This window comes from Pseudophryne corroboree, chromosome 4 (genome assembly GCF_028390025.1).
Source record: "Pseudophryne corroboree isolate aPseCor3 chromosome 4, aPseCor3.hap2, whole genome shotgun sequence".
Classification (NCBI taxonomy): domain Eukaryota; kingdom Metazoa; phylum Chordata; class Amphibia; order Anura; family Myobatrachidae; genus Pseudophryne; species Pseudophryne corroboree.
Window position 1 is genome coordinate 725857020 of NC_086447.1, and position 19976 is coordinate 725876995.

The 19976-nt window shown below is 45.8% G+C and overlaps 1 protein-coding gene across 1 annotated transcript in view; it reads right to left on the reverse strand.

Moving 5' to 3' along the window:
* The window catches only part of FBXO30 (F-box protein 30), a 37691-nt gene that overhangs the window by 8147 nt on the left and 9568 nt on the right, over window positions 1–19976 (reverse strand). Inside the window, exon 2 of the mRNA XM_063918060.1 lies at window positions 2243–4211. Within this exon, the coding sequence (XP_063774130.1) occupies window positions 2243–4198 (1956 nt within the window). The 5' untranslated portion in view covers window positions 4199–4211. The remainder of the gene's footprint in view (window positions 1–2242; window positions 4212–19976) is intronic.

The following is a 19976-nucleotide window of genomic DNA, read 5'->3' on the forward strand; positions in this document are numbered from 1 at the left end:
CTTTTCTGCGCTCCCAGTAGCTTCCTCCGGGGAGGAACACTCAGCCTCAGACATGCCGACACGAAGTACCAACTCCCAACACACACACAGGCCAAATAAAGGGGACAGCCTACAGGGAAGCCCGGAGAGAGAAACACAGAGGGAGTATGCCAGCTCACACCCCAGCGCCCATATACTACACAATTATAATATATGTCAGTAGCGCTGTAATAAGAAAAGCACCAGATTATCTGTCCCCGCCCCCCCCCCCCGTTTTGCTCCCAATTACTTGTGAGGAGCTTGGAGGTCCGGGCCAGCGTTCTCTGCAGCGGCTGTGGAGAGAAGAAAATGGCGCTGGTGAGCTGTGCGGCTAAGCCCCTCCCCTTCCTGCGCGCTTCAGTCCCGCTCAAATTTTAATTCTTTATACTGGAGGGGGTATTATATACGGTGCCCGGGCACCAAATATGCCTTTTACCAGTCCCAAAGACCTCAGTAATTGCTGCCCAGGGCGCTCCCCCCCAGCACCCTGCAAGTGCCGTTGGTGATGTGTGTGGGAGCATGGAGCGCAGCGCTACCGCTGCGCTGTACCTCCGTTACTGAAGTCTTCTGCAGTCTGAAGTCTTCGGTTCTTCTAATACTCACCCGGCTTCTGTCTTCTGTGAGGGGGGTGACGGCGCGGCTCCGGGAACAAGCAGCTAGGCGAACCAAGTGATCGAACCCTCTGGAGCTAATGGTGTCCAGTCGCCTAAGAAGCAGAGCCTTTAACTAAGAAGTAGGTCTGACTTCTCTCCCCTCAGTCCCTCGATGCAGGGAGCCTGTAGCCAGCAGGTCTTCCTGAAAATAAAAAACCTAACAAAAGTCTTTCAAGAGAAACTCAGTAGAGCTCCCCTAGTGTGTGTCCAGTCACTCCTGGACACAGAGTCTAACTGAGGTCTGAGGGAGGGGCATAGAGGGAGGAGCCAGTTCACACCCAGTCAAAGTCTTTTTAGTGTGCCCATGTCTCCTGCGGATCCCGTCTATACCCCATGGTCCTTTTGGAGTCCCCAGCATCTTCTAGGACGTAAGAGAAAAACAGTTTTTGTTGCATTGTATTATGATTAAGATGCGAATTTGAGCTAAAGGCACTTCATGTCGTACGGATCTAAGGCAGGCCTAGCCAACCTGTGTATCTCCATTTGTTGGGCAACTACAAGTTCCAGCATGGCCTGCCACAGTTTTGCTATAAGGTAATGCTAAAACTGTGGCAGGGCATGCTGGGATGTGTAGTTTCACAACAGCTGGAGAGCCACAGGTTGTTCATTGCTGATCTAAGGTGTATGAAGGCACATCTGTATGCCAATTCAATGGTGTTTTAGGAGGGTTGGACTATCTAGCACTCAGAAATGCTAAGTACTCCTTAAATCATACCTCCTAACATTAGCAAATTATCTGGAGAGTGGTTAACTCCTTGTAGTTCTTCAGCATTGTATGCAGACAGGATATACAGATCGTGTCCTCATGCATCTAGCCTCAATACGCCATACAGCGTGAGCCTCCGGGGTCCTGTGGAACTCTGCTAGCGTCAGGCATCTTTTTTGTTTGCAATAAAATAAGACTAGGACACACCAGGAGACTGTGCTGATTAATTTGATATGCGACACTCGTATATCTGTGTGCGCCAGAGTCTGTATACAGAGCATAACAGAACCTAGCAAGGGGAGAAAAAAAAAAAAAAAGGGTCCGCTGCATCGTAGCACTTTGTATACAGATTCGGAGACTCATTCGCACACAGATATACAAGTGTCATATCAAATTAATCAACACAGTCTCCTGTTGCATCGCGTTGCAGCTAAGATGAATTTTCGTAAAATAAGAAAGAAAAAAAACCACCTGACGCTAGCAGTCTCATGGGATGACATAGGGGGCCGTTTGGAGTGACTGCGTCAATGATGAACAGAGTTGTTCATTCATTTCAAAACAGACTATACATTTTGTTGAAGTCTTAACATTCAATCTACTAATTTTATGACTGGTATTGTGTAACAGTTCAAAAATAAATGTGATTTTAGTGCTATCTGATCATATTAGTTGGTCACTCAATCTGCAGAAAGAACAGCTCAGAGCATTTATTTCCAATAAAGAAAGTAATGCTGACCGTGACAGTGCAGGCACAGCAGTCTGCTGTGTTCTACCAACACCTCCCCCAAACGCTAATCACAAAGAAAGTGGCATTATGACAAACAACAACATTTGAAGATTAAATTATAATATTTTGTAGACAAACCTTTTCTTTGATTTGCCAGGAACTTCCATGTGGATACTTTCTCTTTTCCCAAAGCAGAACAACCATGCCGCGGGACTGCAGCAAGCTGGCACAAACATCTCTCATATGTCTAGACACCCTTGAAAGTTGGCACAAGGTAAAACCATCAAGAAACCCTGCAATATGCTGCAGAACTTCATAAGGCAAACTGCTAAAATGATCCTCAAACTGCCCTAAAGAACAGCTCTTTACAGATTTAATGTCACTGGTTAAATGAGGCTGAACCCCAAAGGATTTCAAGTGTCTATCATGAATTATTTTTGATCCTTGTGTTGATGGACAAAATCTACGTTGGGAATATGTACATCCATAATATGCTAACGGGCATCTTTGTTCCATCCAGCCATTTAAGCCTGCATGAATATCACCATGTACATTCTTAAAGTGAGAAGAGAATTCATCTCTTCTAAATAGTTGTCCACATACAAATGTAAACATAGACCTCTGTTTGGCTTGGTATCTTGCAACGCATTCCAGAACTAAGTCGAGACCAAGTGTCTGGAAAGGACTTGGGTTGGAAAGTTGAGGATTTGCATGGTCACAAGCAGAAGCTGATGCGATTTCTCCAACCATAGTATTTGTTGCTAAAATAGCAGATGGAAATGAAAAGGTTTGTGTTCCAAAGTCAACATGATAACCGTCTACATTTCGACTATCTGAAATACCTCTGCCACCAGGGGAATCCCCCAAGTGGAATAGCAAAGCTGCCGTGATTAAGTCAATACTATTGAGGCCCATGGGATCTTCTTGTAGTTCCAAGTCCGCAGTGTCCACTGCTTTGTTCTCCATTTTAGCTTTGAACCAATAGGTATCAACCAAGAAAGGCCGTCTTCCAAAGACCACAACATTCCGTAATCCTTGTTCATCTTTTTTATCTATTTGTTCTTCTGAGCCATTCGTAATGCATGATGCCGACAACTGTTCAACAATGGGCAAATGATTGGACGAATTTACAAGTTGTTCACTGGCTTCTGAGACAGCACCATTGTGTATTGATCCTACAGTGAACATAGCGTCCCTTCTCTCATCATGGAAATCATTGCACAGTGTAGATGACCGGCTCATGTTAATGTCTTCACTTTCTACTACATAACTACCATTTGTTCCTGGGTAAAAGTCACTTGAACCATTCTGATGCAGCTGTTTCAAGGAACTGCAAGTCATGCCACCAGCAGCTTCAATACTTTCCTCTTCTTCAGATTCCGGATCCGTGAGGGTATCATTTTTACTACATTGCTCTGTAAGCTGGAAATTCCGGTTCATCTCACAGCTTGCATCGCGTAGCCTACCATTAAGCATAGCAATGTCTCTTGTAGCGTTATTTAAAATATCCAGAGCAGCAGATAAACTCTTAGTGGTCTCCATTGTTGCTTGGTAAAGTGCACTATAGGAATCTTCTTCACCAGATACACCGTTTGTAAGTATTTTATCAACTTCCTCTTTTATGACAGATATTTCTTCTTGAGATTCAAGTTTTTCTGTTGTTTTGGGCATCATTGTTGCTACTCTGAGAGACTGCAGAAGCATTCTTTGATCTTGCAAAGCTAAAGCCATATCTAGCTGTTCTATTTCATCAACATCTCTACTTAGGTTTTCATAAGATTTCCTGTCTGCATAGCTCACAGGCCATCGATTCCATTCCATTGTACAGCACACTACACTCGCAGGACATATTTGTAAGTGATCAGCAAGTTTGTTACGAACCATGACAAATGGACATCCAAACCCTTTGTTTAAGCAAGGCACTCTTTCTAGGGGGCATAATGTCCGATGTTCATCAGCTTTGCATGAGTGAAAGACTGCTCCGCAAACATGCGGGCAGCCCACCAGGTCACATGAAACACCAGTCTCTGGTCTTATCATGCAGCGTCGACTGAAACAGGTAACACAATGTGAATGTTGATGTTCTTCATCCATGATGGGTCCAGTTCTAAAGAACATAAAAAAAAACCTTTTATTAAATAACATTCTTTAAAAACTATATAGACTTTGTATTAAAAAACAAAACAGGTTCTGTTCAAAAGGTACGAAGCACTACCTAAACACAGCTGTGTCCTGATACACTGTGGTTTCAGTCACGCGAAACAGGCCGCTAAGCGTGCCAGGCGACTCTGCATAGCATCTTTTTTCATTAAAACTATGAGTCTTATTTGCAGAAATATTAATACTGGAAGAGAAAAAACTTCTTTGCGCTGATCAATTTGATATGTGACAATTGTAAATCTGTGTGCGGCAGAGTCTGAATCTGTATTCAAAGTGAAGTGCTATAGTGCTGCGGCTGCAGCTTTTTCTCACACCACGTCACTGTGCTTCATCTGTAACTTAGAATTAAGCACATACAAATACCTGCGCTGCTAAAGTTGCAGCCCAGCATCCGTATTACACTGCGAGTAGTGTTTCTCAGCATCTGCGTTGTGACTGAGGGGTCTACTTACTAAGCTTTGGATGGAGATAAATCCTATGGAGATAATGGGGGAGATGTATGAAAGTGCGCTATGTGCCTTTGTGCACATAACGCACGTTAAGTACTGCTGTCTCCGCTTCTCCCTGATGTAAGAACCGGCTGTCAGTGTAGTTTTAACGAATGCACACAGCGCTCAGGACTGTAACGTATCCCATGCTGTGTGCATAGGAAGACGTACCATACCTAATGTATGAAGGGGGATACTGCGCTTTTCGCCACGTTGTGTCTCCCTGCACGCTTCGCCTCCTCCGACATGGCGTTGTAGGCATTTCCCTGTTCTTTCTGCCTATAAGGTTTTTTTTTTTTTTTTTTAAGAGTTTGAATAAACTTTATTGATTGTCCCGTCAGGTGCGCATGTGCAAACGACCCGGCGGGGGACAGCGCATGCGTGCACCCACAACAAAGTGACCCAACGGACCAGGAAGACATCGCCGCAGGGCTGTCATAGCGCATCGCTATGACAGCTGCCCAGCGGTACATACATTCAGGTGATCTGCGTAAGCAGATCACCGCGAAAAACAAGTGAAGTGACAGCGCTCATAAGGGACAGTAAGGAGATGTTAATGCATCTGCCTCATTGTCCCAGCAACCGGCTCCTGTCATTTTTCAAAACCAGCCTGTGACATGGCAGATAGGAACAGATTGACTGGTACTTTATCTCCGTCGGATTTATCTCCATCCAAGGCTTAGTAAATAGACCCCTAAGATACAAAATAAAGAAAATAACGCTATACTACACCTCTCAGAATGGCTCAGTCACGCCAGGTGTCTTGCGCTGTATTGAGGCTAGGTGTATGAAGACACATATGCATACCTCACAACATAACCCTCTCCAGGAGGGACAAAATGCTCTGTTCCTGGACTTTCCTCTTAATTTAAGATTGCCGGCATCTGTGCTGTAATACCTTTCTCCTCAATTAACTAATTCTACACAGGTGATGGCAATCATAAAGGTAGCGTCTAGTTTACCTTCGTGGAGAGTACCTTTCCCATAACCCCCTGGGTCCATGTCACAATCTATTTGGAATAGTAAAGTGTGGCGAGCAAAGCGGAGCGAGACACAGAGCCCGAAGCATGGCGAGCAAAGAGCCCGCGAGGGTCCAATGCTGCATAGAAAAAATAAAAATAAAAAAAAATTACCCCAAACGAACGAAGAACAAAGAAAACATTTAGGAGCTGTAAGGGCGGAAGTTCTCTCCTGCCCTCTCATTTTGTCACTTCCAGGTCCTGAGCACGAAGGTAACAGACACAACCCAAACATAAATTGAGAGAAGTCCAGGAACAGAGCATTTTGTCCCTCCTGGAGAGGGGGTTATGTTGGGAGGTATGACATACGTAACCCCAAATAAACATAAGCAGTACTCTAAAACATTTTGCCAAATGGATGCAATACCCTGCTGTTTTCCTTGTTCTTCAAGCAATGCTTCTTAGAAACAATAAAGAATCAGACTGTCTATCTGACCTCAAGGACTGTACAAGTGCAGCAAAAGAGGAAGGACAAAAAAATAGCAAACTATATTTTGTTTCTAGTTACAGCTAAATTTGGAATCACTAACCCATTAACCATAAGAAGGTCTTATGCTGGCCATGGGCTTAGATCAAACTCGCCATCAGAAAGACAGAGCAATTATCTGACATCGCCATGAACGAACACATTATAGGTCTGTGTCACGGTGATTATACCCACCGTCAGTTCAGCAAACACATTATAAAATCTGTCAGGCATGCTGGAAGATTTCTCATGCCCGATAGAGCGATACTTGCTGCTCAGTCACGGCCATACACTGTGCGACAATTGGCAGCAACCAGTACCAACAAATGTTACAATCGGAGTGATTTGCAAAAAACGACCACAGTTCAAACCATACTTTAGTGCATCATATTAGGCACATTGCTTCAATACAATGATGTTACAATAAATCAAACCATTAAAAACCCAGGAGAGGTGTTGAAAGTGGGAGATTGGTCATGCAGGCAAGATTTAAAGACCCCAAGAAATTAGGAAAGTATGCCCACAGAATAAAAAGAAAACTGTCTAAAAGCATAAACAAGAATCGCTTTATGTGAATGGCCAACTAAATATGTAGGGTATTTTTTAGTTTGCTGTGAGCCTGTACTGCTGCCTTCTGAAAATAAATTTATGGGGGAATTCAATTAGCCTCGGTAATTTACAGCGGGCTAATTGATCCCATGGGGCTAGCCAATTAGCCCCAACTGCAGCTGCAGTTAACGGAGATCTCTTTTCAGGCCTGAGCAAATCAAAAAGTAATTCCTTGATAAATAGCCTGTTATCAGGTGCCGAGCACCCATTAACACATAGGCACGGGAACTAATCCTGGTCTAATTCAATTCCCCCCATACTGCAGGGCTGGCTGGTTTAAACCATTTTTTTTTTTTTTATTATTATGCTGCGACTACAGACACGACGCAGTTACTTTTTTAAAAAGAGCTTATTATACTAAAAACTAGTGTTTTTATTCAAAATGTCTAATGCCAGTGACATGCCCAGTGCTACTGCTTAACTCCTGGTGTGTGTATTTTCAGTTTCATATCCAAGTGTACTTTGTATGTATTAATAGGTTTAGTCTATCTACATATATTTAGATGTAATAAAAATAAGCAGTACAAAAAATAAAGAATTTACTTACCGATAATTCTATTTCTCGTAGTCCGTAGTGGATGCTGGGGACTCCGTAAGGACCATGGGGAATAGCGGCTCCGCAGGAGACAGGGCACAAAAGTAAAAGCTTTAGGATCAGGTGGTGTGCACTGGCTCCTCCCCCTATGACCCTCCTCCAAGCCTCAGTTAGGATACTGTGCCCGGACGAGCGTACACAATAAGGAAGGATTTTGAATCCCGGGTAAGACTCATACCAGCCACACCAATCACACTGTACAACCTGTGATCTGAACCCAGTTAACAGCATGATAACAGCAGAGCCTCTGAAAAGATGGCTCACAACAATAATAACCCGATTTTTGTTTAACAATAACTATGTACGAGTATTGCAGACAATCCGCACTTGGGATGGGCGCCCAGCATCCACTACGGACTACGAGAAATAGAATTATCGGTAAGTAAATTCTTATTTTCTCTGACGTCCTAAGTGGATGCTGGGGACTCCGTAAGGACCATGGGGATTATACCAAAGCTCCCAAACGGGCGGGAGAGTGCGGATGACTCTGCAGCACCGAATGAGAGAACTCCAGGTCCTCCTCAGCCAGGGTATCAAATTTGTAGAATTTTGCAAATGTGTTTGCCCCTGACCAAGTAGCAGCTCGGCCAAGTTGTAAAGCCGAGACCCCTCGGGCAGCCGCCCAAGATGAGCCCACCTTCCTTGTGGAATGGGCATTTACATACTTTGGCTGTGGCCTGCCTGCCACAGAATGTGCAAGCTGAATTGTACTACACATCCAACTAGCAATCGTCTGCTTAGAAGCAAGAGCACCCCGTTTGTTGGGTGCATACAGGATAACAGCAAGTCAGTTTTCCTGACTCCAGCCGTCCTGGAAACATATTTTCAGGGCCCTGACAACATCTAGCAACTTGGAATCCTCCAAGTCCCTAGTATCCGCAGGTACCACAATAAGCTGGTTCAGGTGAAACGCTGACACCACCTTAGGGAGAAACTGGGGACGAGTCCGCAGCTCTGCCCTGTCCGAATGGACAATCAGATATGGGCTTTTGTGAGACAAAGCCGCCAATTCTGACACTCGCCTGGCCGAGGCCAGGGCCAACAGCATGGTCACTTTCCATGTGAGATATTTCAAATCCACAGATTTGAGCGGTTGAAACCAATGTGATTTGAGGAATCCCAGAACTACGTTGAGATCCCACAGTGCCACTGGAGGCACAAAAGGGGGTTGTATATGCAGTACTCCCTTGACAAACTTCTGGACTTCAGGAACTGAAGCCAATTCTTTCTGGAAGAAAATCGACAGGGCCGAAATTTGAACCTTAATGGACCCCAATTTGAGGCACATAGACACTCCTGTTTGCAGGAAATGTAGGAATCGACAGAGTTGAAATTCCTCCGTGGGGGCCTTCCTGGCCTCACACCATGCAACATATTTTCGCCAAATGCGGTGATAATGTTGTGTGGTCACCTCCTTCCTGGCTCTGACCAGGGTAGGGATGACCTCTTCCGGAATGCCTTTTTCCCTTAGGATCCGGCGTTCAACCGCCATGCCGTCAAACGCAGCCGCGGTAAGTCTTGGAACAGACATGATCCTTGCTGAAGCAAGTCCCTTCTTAGTATCTCTTGAAGTTCCGGGTACCAAGTCCTTCTTGGCCAATCCGGAGCCACGAGTATAGTTCTTACTCCTCTCCTTCTTATAATTCTCAGTACCTTGGGTATGAGAGGCAGAGGAGGGAACACATACACCGACTGGTACACCCACGGTGTTACCAGAGCGTCCCAGCTATTGCCTGAGGGTCTCTTGACCTGGCGCAATACCTGTCCAGTTTTTTGTTCAGACGGGACGCCATCATGTCCACCTTTGGTCTTTCCCAACGGTTCACAATCATGTGGAAGACTTCCAGATGAAGTCTCCACTCTCCCGGGTGGAGGTCGTGCCTGCTGAGGAAGTCTGCTTCCCAGTTGTCCACTCCCGGAATGAACACCGCTAACAGTGTTATCACATGATTTTTCGCCCAGCGAAGAATCCTTGCTGCCATTGCCCTCCTGCTTCTTGTGCCGCCCTGTCTGTTTACGTGGGCGACTGCAGTGATGTTGTCCGACTGGATCAGCACCGGTTGACTTTGAAGCAGAGGTCTTCCTAGGCTCAGAGCATTGTAAATTGCCCTTAGCTCCAGTATATTTATGTGGAGAGAAGTCTCCAGACTTGACCACACTCCTTGGAAATTTCTTCCCTGTGTGACTGCTCCCCAGCCTCTCAGGCTGGCATCCGTTGTCACCAGGACCCAGTCCTGAATGCCGAATCTGCTGCCCTCTAGTAGATGAGCACTCTGCAGCCACCACAGAAGAGACACCCTTGTCCTTGGAGACAGGATTATCCGCTGATGCATCTGAAGATGCAATCCGGACCATTCGTCCAGCAGATCCCACTGAAAAATTCTTTCGTGAAATCTGCCGAATGGAATCGCTTCGTAAGAAGCCACCATTTTTCCCAGGACTCTTGTGCATTGATGCACTGACACTTGGCCTGGTTCTAGGAGGTTCCTAACTAGCTCGGATAACTCCCAGGCTTTCTCCTCCGGGAGAAACACCTTTTTCTGGACTGTGTCCAGAATCATCCCTAGTAACAGCAGACGTGTCGTCGGAATCAGCTGCGATTTTGGAATATTTAGAATCCACCCGTGCTGTCGTAGAACTACTTGAGATAGTGCTACTCCGACCTCCAACTGTTCTCTGGACCTTGCCCTTATCAGGAGATCGTCCAAGTAAGGGATAATTAAGATGCCTTTTCTTTGAAGAAGAATCATCATTTCGGCCATTACCTTGGTAAAGACCCGGGGTGCCGTGGACAATCCAAACGGCAGCGTCTGAAACTGATAGTGACAGTTCTGTACCACGAACCTGAGGTACCCTTGGTGAGAAGGGCAATTTGGGACATGGAGGTAAGCATCCTTGATGTCCAGGGACACCATATAGTCCCCTTCTTCCTGGTTCGCTATCACTGCTCTGAGTGACTCCATCTTGACTTGAACCTTTGTATGTAAGTGTTCAAAGATTTCAGATTTAGAATAGATCTCACCGAGCCGTCTGGCTTCAGTACCACAAATAGTGTGGAATAATACCCCTTTCCTTGTTGTAGGAGGGGTACTTTGATTATCACCTGCTGGGAATACAGCTTGTGAATTGTTTCCAATAATGCCTCCCTGTCGGAGGGAGACGTTGGTAAAGCAGATTTCAGGAACCTGCGAGGGGGAGACGTCTCGAATTTCCAATCTGTACCCCTGGGATACTACTTGTAGGATCCAGGGGCCCACTTGCGAGTGAGCCCACTGCGCGCTGAAACTCTTGAGACGACCCCCCCCCCCCACCGCACCTGAGTCCGCTTGTACGGCCCCAGCGTCATGCTGAGGACTTGGCAGAAGCAGTGGAGGGCTTCTGTTCCTGGGAAGGGGCTGCCTGCTGCAGTCTTCTTCCGTTCCTCTACCCCTGGGCAGATATGACTGGCCTTTTGCCCGCTTGCCCTTATGGGGACGAAAGGACTGAGGCTGAAAAGACGGTGTCTTTTTCTGCTGAGATGTGACTTGGGGTAAAAAAGGTGGATTTTCCAGCTGTTGCCGTGGCCACCAGGTCCGATGGACCGACCCCAAATAACTCCTCCCCTTTATACGGCAACACTTCGATGTGCCGTTTGGAATCTGCATCACCTGACCACTGTCGTGTCCATAAACATCTTCTGGCAGACATGGACATCGCACTTACTCTTGATGCCAGAGTGCAAATATCCCTCTGTGCATCTCGTATATATAGAAATGCATCCTTTAAAAGCTCTATAGTCAATAAAATACTGTCCCTGTCAAGGGTATCAATATTTTCAGTCAGGGAATCCGACCAAGCCACCCCAGCGCTGCACATCCAGGCTGAGGCGATCGCTGGTCGCAGTATAACACCAGTATGTGTGTATATACTTTTTAGGATATTTTCCAGCCTCCTATTAGCTGGCTCCTTGAGGGCGGCCGTATCTGGAGACGGTAACGCCACTTGTTTTGATAAGCGTGTGAGCGTCTTTAATTTTCTATCGGGGGAAACCCACGCATCATCACACACTTCATTTAATTTATCTGATTCAGGAAAAACTACAGGCAGTTTTTTCACACCCCACATAATACCCTTTTTTGTGGTACTTGTAGTATCAGAAATATGTAACACCTCCTTCATTGCCCTTAACATGTGTGGCCCTAATGGAAAATACGTTTGTTTCTTCACCGTCGACACTGGAGTCAGTGTCCGTGTCTGTGTCGACCGACTGAGGTAATGGGCGTTTTAAAGCCCCTGACGGTGTTTGAGACGCCTGGACAGGTACTAATTGGTTTGCCGGCCGTCTCATGTCGTCAACCGACCTTGCAGCTTGTTGACATTATCACGTAATTCCCTAAATAAGCCATCCATTCCGGTGTCGACTCCCTAGAGAGTGACATCACCATTACAGGCAATTGCTCCGCCTCCTCACCAACATCGTCCTCATACATGTCGACACACACGTACCGACACAGCACACACACAGGGAATGCTCTGATAGAGGACAGGACCCCACTAGCCCTTTGGGGAGGTAGAGGGAGAGTTTGCCAGCACACACTAAAACGCTATAATTTTACAGGGACAACCTTATATAAATGTTTTCCCTTATAGCATCTTAATATGTAATAATATCGCCACAAAAATGCCCCCCCTCTCTGTTTTAACCCTGTTTCTGTAGTGCAGTGCAGGGGAGAGCCTGGGAGCCTTCCCACCAGCAGTTGTGAGGGAAAATGGCGCTGTGTGCTGAGGAGAATAGGCCCCGCCCCCTTTTCGGCGGGCTTCTTCTCCCATTTTTCTGACAACCTGGCAGGGGATAAATACATCCATATAGCCCCAGGGGCTATATGTGATGTATTTTTAGCCAGCATAGGTACTTTCATTGCTGCCCAGGGCGCCCCCCCAAGCGCCCTGCACCCTCAGTGACCGCTGGTGTGAAGTGTGCTGAGAGCAATGGCGCACAGCTGCAGTGCTGTGCGCTACCTTAAGAAGACTGGGAAGTCTTCAGCCGCCGATTTCTGGACCTCTTCTCTCTTCAGCATCTGCAAGGGGGTCGGCGGCGCGGCTCCGGTGACCCATCCAGGCTGTACCTGTGATCGTCCCTCTGGAGCTAGTGTCCAGTAGCCTAAGAAGCCAATCCATCCTGCACGCAGGTGAGTTCACTTCTTCTCCCCTAAGTCCCTCGATGCAGTGAGCCTGTTGCCAGCAGGACTCACTGAAAATAAAAAACCTAACAAAACTTTTACTCTAAGCAGCTCTTTAGGAGAGCCACCTAGATTGCACCCTTCTCGGCCGGGCACAAAGATCTAACTGAGGCTTGGAGGAGGGTCATAGGGGGAGGAGCCAGTGCACACCAGCTAGTCCTAAAGCTTTTACTTTTGTGCCCTGTCTCCTGCGGAGCCGCTATTCCCCATGGTCCTTACGGAGTCCCCAGCATCCACTTAGGACGTCAGAGAAAAATATATATATTATACAAATATACACACACATCTATCTGTCTCAAGCAAAACTGGGAACTCGTGGTTTTCTTGTAAAATAAATACTCCGCATACAAGAGAAATTTGCAACGTTTCGGGCGTTTAATGCCGCTCGTCAGGCAGAAATAACGTATTTTTTTTTTTATTTCTGCCTGACGACGCCCGAAACGTTACAAATTTCTCTTGTATGCTGAGTATTTATTTTATTTTTTACAAGAAAACCACAAGTGCCCAATTTCGCTTGCTATATTCTTCTGTTGTGAGCATCATGGTAGCTGCAGTATTGAACCGAGTGTCGGCCAGTCCCAGTATAAAATATAAATAATATATATATATATATATATATATATATATATATATATATAACTTTTTCTTCTCCAACTCTGCCCTGTAATCTCTAAATAAAATTAGATCCAATCGAAAAAGTACACCACAGTAAGGCCCTAGCACACGGGAATCATTATTTTTTAATAACTGTAAATTACCAGGGAAGGAAGCACAAACCTACATACTGTATATGGACAATTTTCTCATGTAAGCATCTTGATTTGTATTAAATTGATATTGGTGTATTTTAAGAAAAAAAATAAATGAAACTGAAATAAAAGGGACTTGTTAGGACACCGTATTATACACACCTGACAGGAGAACACTGTGAGGGTATACACACTGGGCGGTTTTGAGCTGAAAGCAGCTCAAAACACCAAAAGTGAGCTGCTTTCAGCTCAAAATCGCCAAGTGTGTATGGGCCTTAAAGTATATTGCAAAAGATTTGTCTCTCTGTTATTAAGCAACTGTTTCCAACATTTCTATGAAGTATACACATGAATGGGAACAGTTTGGTCGTAGAGAAGACTATAAATAGCATATTTCCACAGAGGTTGCCATGTTAATTAAATCATTTCTAAGAACACAGCTTTTTTTTCTTTTTATGAACTGCTGGCTATAGGGTCTATCCTAGACTGAGCAGTTCAAAAGGTTATTAGAGCAGCTGCTTCCTCTGCTCATGACATGCAACTTGTGTCTCTAACATGATGAAGCAATTCCCTGCTAACCATGTAACACGTTTATCAGTGTACACAAGAACCATCAGATTAGTGTAGATCTGATCACTACTATATAAATATTTCTTTTTTTCTTTAAATTTCCTTATGCGTTAAATTAGAACATTTATGCAGCTACTGTAGCTTAAAGGGAAAATGTGCCATTTGTATTTGGCTGCCTTCTATTTGGAAACATTACACATGGTTACAGTTAAAAGTAACTCCAGTTTAACAAACACAGAAATATCCATTGTGTAGTATGAATATAAAGAACAAGTAAGGGGCGAGGGATAGAATTTAAAACCTATCTTCACCTCCACTGTGCTTTAATGGGAGGCCCCAATAATGAACCACTGTTGGGGGGCAGGGAGATGGATTACCATGAAGGATAAACTGTGGTTAAAGATAATGGGAAATATTCAATTGTTTGAAAACTGAGTTGGGTGTCAGTTTTTTTCCTATCTAATGGGCCCTACACACTGGCCGACATCAGTCAAAGATATGAACGATCTCGTTCATAAATGAACGAGATACCGATTATATCTTATAGTGTGGAGGCTCCAGCGATGAACGATGCGCAGCCTCGCGCTCGTTCATCGCTGGTCCCCCGTCGGCTGTACATGAAGGCCAATATGGACGATCTCGTCCATATTTGCCTGCACTTCAATGCAGCCGGGTGGCGGGGGGAGTGAAGAAACTTCACTGCCCCTCCGCCGTCGGGCAGCTCGGTGGCGGATCGGCCAATGTGTAGGGCCTATAACACACAGGAAAAAACAGACACCTAACTGACTTTTCAAACATTTGAATTCCCCCCACTGTAACCAATAGTAACCTGGATAATTTTACGAAACGGAAATATACAACTGAATAATAGTCCAGTAAGCTAGTCAATTTGTGAGTTGATAGACTACCCACCATGGTGGTCATACACCAGACCAACTGTACTCCACCATCCAACTTGTCAGTCCAACTAAAACAGCACTCCACACAACCAATTTTTCATCAGACTATCTAACCAGCCAACTTCTCTCCAACTTGTTATATCACAGTAGTAGGCGGGCAGTGTCTGCCTACAGTACTTCTCCATGTTGTGTAAAAAAAAAAAAAAAAAAAAAAAAAAAGATTTACATATTTTATTAGTGTCTCTTTAATCAATCTGATAATTTGGCCACAAATTGGTGCAGTTCTGTTTGTGTATAAAATGTGATTTCATTGGGATGTAGCAAGTGGCATAGCAGCTTCCACTCATCAGTGAGTGACAAAATGCTATAGAGTTAATGGATGATTTATCGAGATCAGATTATTGTGATATTGGAACATACTGTGTAAATGGAAATCAGTTATGAGAGTTTCACCATATACCAGGCAGATTGATGGATTAATAAATCTGACCTTTTTTTCTTTGAGACAGAATCACTCATTAATTCTCCATGTATAAATGAGGGAGGAGGAGACTGATTCTAATCACTAATAAGATAGCATATTAACCCCTCGCTGTGCTTTATCAGGCACTGGAATTGTGATTGTATTTATCCTTGTAAATTACATATATGACTAGTGTGGTTCTGGTTGTAGTACTGTCATGTCATCCACCAGTCAGGGCTGCATATGTCATGTATGACCAGGGAGGCACAGGATTGTAGTACTGTCATGACCTATATCAGTCAGAGCTGTGTGTGACTGTATGACCAGGGGGAAGCGGTTACAATACTGTTAGTCGGGATCACAATGCCGACGCCAGAATCGACTAGCGGTGAAATGCTGCCACCGGAATACCAGCGTCACATGCTTTTCTCCCTCAGTGGGTGTTCACGACACTCACAGAGGGAGAATATATCCTGTGGCGAGTGCAGCGAGCCACCGTGCCCGCAGCGTGGTGAGCCACTGTGTCCGCAAGAGGCTTTCTAGAGTGTGCCCCGCTGCCGGTATACTGATCTCGGCCGCCAGTATTTCATGCTGATTCATGACAGTGAGGAATGATGCAGAACTGTCATGTACCCCATCAGTCAACTCTGTGACATGAATGGAGAAAAAAGGTACAGTTGATCAGATTACATATCAGGGCTGTATGAAGCCCTTGGTTTGGCCATTCCAGCAACTCACTCCTCCTGTGAAATCCATATGATAAACAGTACATATTAGTGGTGGGATTGTAGAGGTTAATCCTAGCACTGATCAATGCTGTCCAGCCAATTCTTCCAGTGCCCATTGCAGCTGGTAAAATAAAAGATGTGGTGTTACCTATCACTGGTAGCTTAAATCTTTCCTCTGAGGTGTAGGAGGGGGATCGGTACATTTATGGGGTGGTGGGTGATGAAGGAGAGGGGGGTGGGGGTGGAAGACTGATCAGATGGGTTGTCTGTCAAACTAGTTACCCCCAAATACTCCTACTACCTGGCGGCTGACCCTGTGAGGGTGACGGAACTCAGCCCGAAGTGGAGGCATGCATCGAATAAAGGAAACATGAGACTAGCCGTAAGGTGGGAGCAGAAAGGGGAGGACCGGCAAGGACAGCAGGGTGCCGGGCATAGAGTCCTTTGGGAAAAACTGGCAACCTGTATTGTATTGTGAAAAGTATAAGTAGGTGAACAGAGTGTCTGCCTACATCGGTAAAAATTGTTTGGTAGGGGGAAACTGTCCAGCACTGAAACAATAGTCTCCAAACTAGCTGGGAAATTAAGTTGTTTTGGGCGTCTAAGTTTCTTGTCTAAACAGGACTTTTTAGATTCCCAAACAATTGTCACAATTCAGTTGTTTAGGCGCACAGGCATATCGTGGCCAGACAGGGTTTAGAAGAGTAAAACAGCTAAACCCATCCAAAGTCCATCTTTGGGCATCCAAACTAGCAATTAAAATAAGAATTTACTTACCGATAATTCTATTTCTCATAGTCCGTAGTGGATGCTGGGGACTCCGAAAGGACCATGGGGAATAGCGGCTCCGCAGGAGACTGGGCACAAAGTAAAAGCTTTAGGACTAGCTGGTGTGCACTGGCTCCTCCCCCTATGACCCTCCTCCAAGCCTCAGTTAGGATACTGTGCCCGGACGAGCGTACACAATAAGGAAGGATTTTGAATCCCGGGTAAGACTCATACCAGCCACACCAATCACACCGTACAACTTGTGATCTGAACCCAGTTAACAGCATGATAACAGAAGGAGCCTCTGAAAAGATGGCTCACAACAACAATAACCCGATTTTTGTAACAATAACTATGTACAAGTAATGCAGACAATCCGCACTTGGGATGGGCGCCCAGCATCCACTACGGACTATGAGAAATAGAATTATCGGTAAGTAAATTCTTATTTTCTCTAAAGTCCTAGTGGATGCTGGGGACTCCGAAAGGACCATGGGGATTATACCAAAGCTCCCAAACGGGCGGGAGAGTGCGGATGACTCTGCAGCACCGAATGAGAGAACTCCAGGTCCTCCTCAGCCAGGGTATCAAATTTGTAGAATTTAGCAAACGTGTTTGCCCCTGACCAAGTAGCTGCTCGGCAAAGTTGTAAAGCAGAGACCCCTCGGGCAGCCGCCCAAGATGAGCCCACTTTCCGTGTGGAATGGGCTTTTACAGATTTTGGCTGTGGCAGGCCTGCCACAGAATGTGCAAGCTGAATTGTACTACAAATCCAACGAGCAATCGTCTGCTTAGAAGCAGGAGCACCCAGCTTGCTGGGTGCATACAGGATAAACAGCGAATCAGATTTTCTGACTCCAGCCGTCCTGGAAACATATTTTCAGGGCCCTGACTACGTCCAGCAACTTGGAATCCTCCAAGTCCCTAGTAGCCGCAGGCACCACAATAGGCTGGTTTAAGTGAAATGCTGAAACCACCTTAGGAAGAAATTGAGGACGAGTCCTCAATTCTGCCCTGTCCGTATGAAAAATTAGGTAAGGGCTTTTATAGGATAAAGCCGCCAATTCTGAGACACGCCTGGCTGAAGCCAGGGCTAACAGCATTACCACTTTCCATGTGAGATATTTTAAGTCCACAGTGGTGAGTGGTTCAAACCAATGTGATTTTAGGAATCCCAAAACTACATTGAGATCCCAAGGTGCCCCTGGAGGCACAAAAGGAGGCTGTATATGCAGTACTCCCTTGACAAACGTCTGAACTTCAGGAACAGAAGCCAGTTCTTTTTGGAAGAATATTGACAGGGCCGAAATTTGAACCTTAATGGACCCTAATTTGAGGCCCATAGACAGTCCTGTTTGCAGGAAATGCAGGAACCGACCCAGTTGAAATTCCTCTGTAGGGGCCTTCCTGGCCTCGCACCACGCAACATATTTACGCCAAATACGGTGATAATGTTGTATGGTTACATCCTTCCTGGCTTTGATCAGGGTAGGGATGACTTCATCCGGAATGCCTTTTTCCTTCAGGATCCGGCGTTCAACCGCCATGCCGTCAAACGCAGCCGCGGTAAGTCTTGGAACAGACATGGTCCCTGCTGGAGCAGGTCCTTTCTTAGAGGTAGAGGCCACGGGTCTTCCGTGAGCATCTCTTGAATTTCCGGGTACCAAGTCCTTCTTGGCCAATCCGGAGCCACGAGTATAGTCTTTACTTCTCTCCTTCTTATGATTCTCAGTACTTTTGGTATGAGAGGAAGAGGAGGGAACACATACACTGACTGGTACACCCACGGTGTTACCAGAGCGTCCACAGCTATTGCCTGAGGGTCCCTTGACCTGGCGCAATATCTGTCCAGTTTTTTGTTGAGGCGGGACGCCATCATGTCCACCTTTGGTTTTTCCCAACGGTTCACAATCATGTGGAAGACTTCTGGGTGAAGTCCCCACTCCCCCGGGTGAAGATCGTGTCTGCTGAGGAAGTCTGCTTCCCAGTTGTCCACTCCCGGAATGAACACTGCTGACAGTGCTATCACATGATTCTCCGCCCAGCGAAGAATCCTTGCCACTTCTATCATTGCCCTCCTGCTTCTTGTGCCGCCCTGTCTGTTTACATGGGCGACTGCCGTGATGTTGTCCGACTGGATCAACACCGGCTGACCCTGAAGCAGAGGTCTTGCCTGACTTAGGGCATTGTAAATGGCCCTTAGTTCCAGGATATTTATGTGAAGTGACGTTTCCATGCTTGACCACAAGCCCTGGAAATTTTTTCCCTGTGTGACTGCTCCCCAGCCTCTCAGGCTGGCATCCGTGGTCACCAGGACCCAATCCTGAATGCCGAATCTGCGGCCCTCTAGGAGATGAGCACTGTGTAACCACCACAGGAGAGACACCCTCGTCCTTGGAGACAGGGTTATCCGCTGATGCATTTGAAGATGCGATCCGGACCATTTGTCCAGCAGATCCCACTGAAAAGTTCTTGCGTGGAATCTGCCGAATGGAATCGCTTCGTAAGAAGCCACCATCTTTCCCAGGACCCTTGTGCATTGATGTACTGACACTTGGCCTGGTCTTAGGAGGTTCCTGACTAGGTCGGATAACTCCTTGGCTTTCTCCTCCGGGAGAAACACCTTTTTCTGTACTGTGTCCAGAATCATCCCTAAGAACAGCAGACGTGTCGTCGGAATCAGCTGCGATTTTGGAATATTTAGAATCCATCCGTGCTGTCGTAGTACTACTTGAGATAGTGCTACTCCGACCTCTAACTGTTCTCTGGACCTTGCCCTTATCAGGAGATCGTCCAAGTAAGGGATAATTAAGACGCCTTTTCTTCGAAGAAGAATCATCATTTCGGCCATTACCTTGGTAAAGACCCGGGGTGCCGTGGACAATCCAAACGGCAGCGTCTGAAACCGATAGTGACAGTTCTGTACCACAAACCTGAGGTACCCTTGGTGAGAAGGGCAAATTGGGACATGGAGGTAAGCATCCTTGATGTCCAGAGACACCATATAGTCCCCTTCTTCCAGGTTCGCTATCACTGCTCTGAGTGACTCCATCTTGAACTTGAACCTTTTTATGTAAGTGTTCAAGGATTTCAGATTTAAAATGGGTCTCACCGAGCCGTCCGGCTTCGGTACCACAAA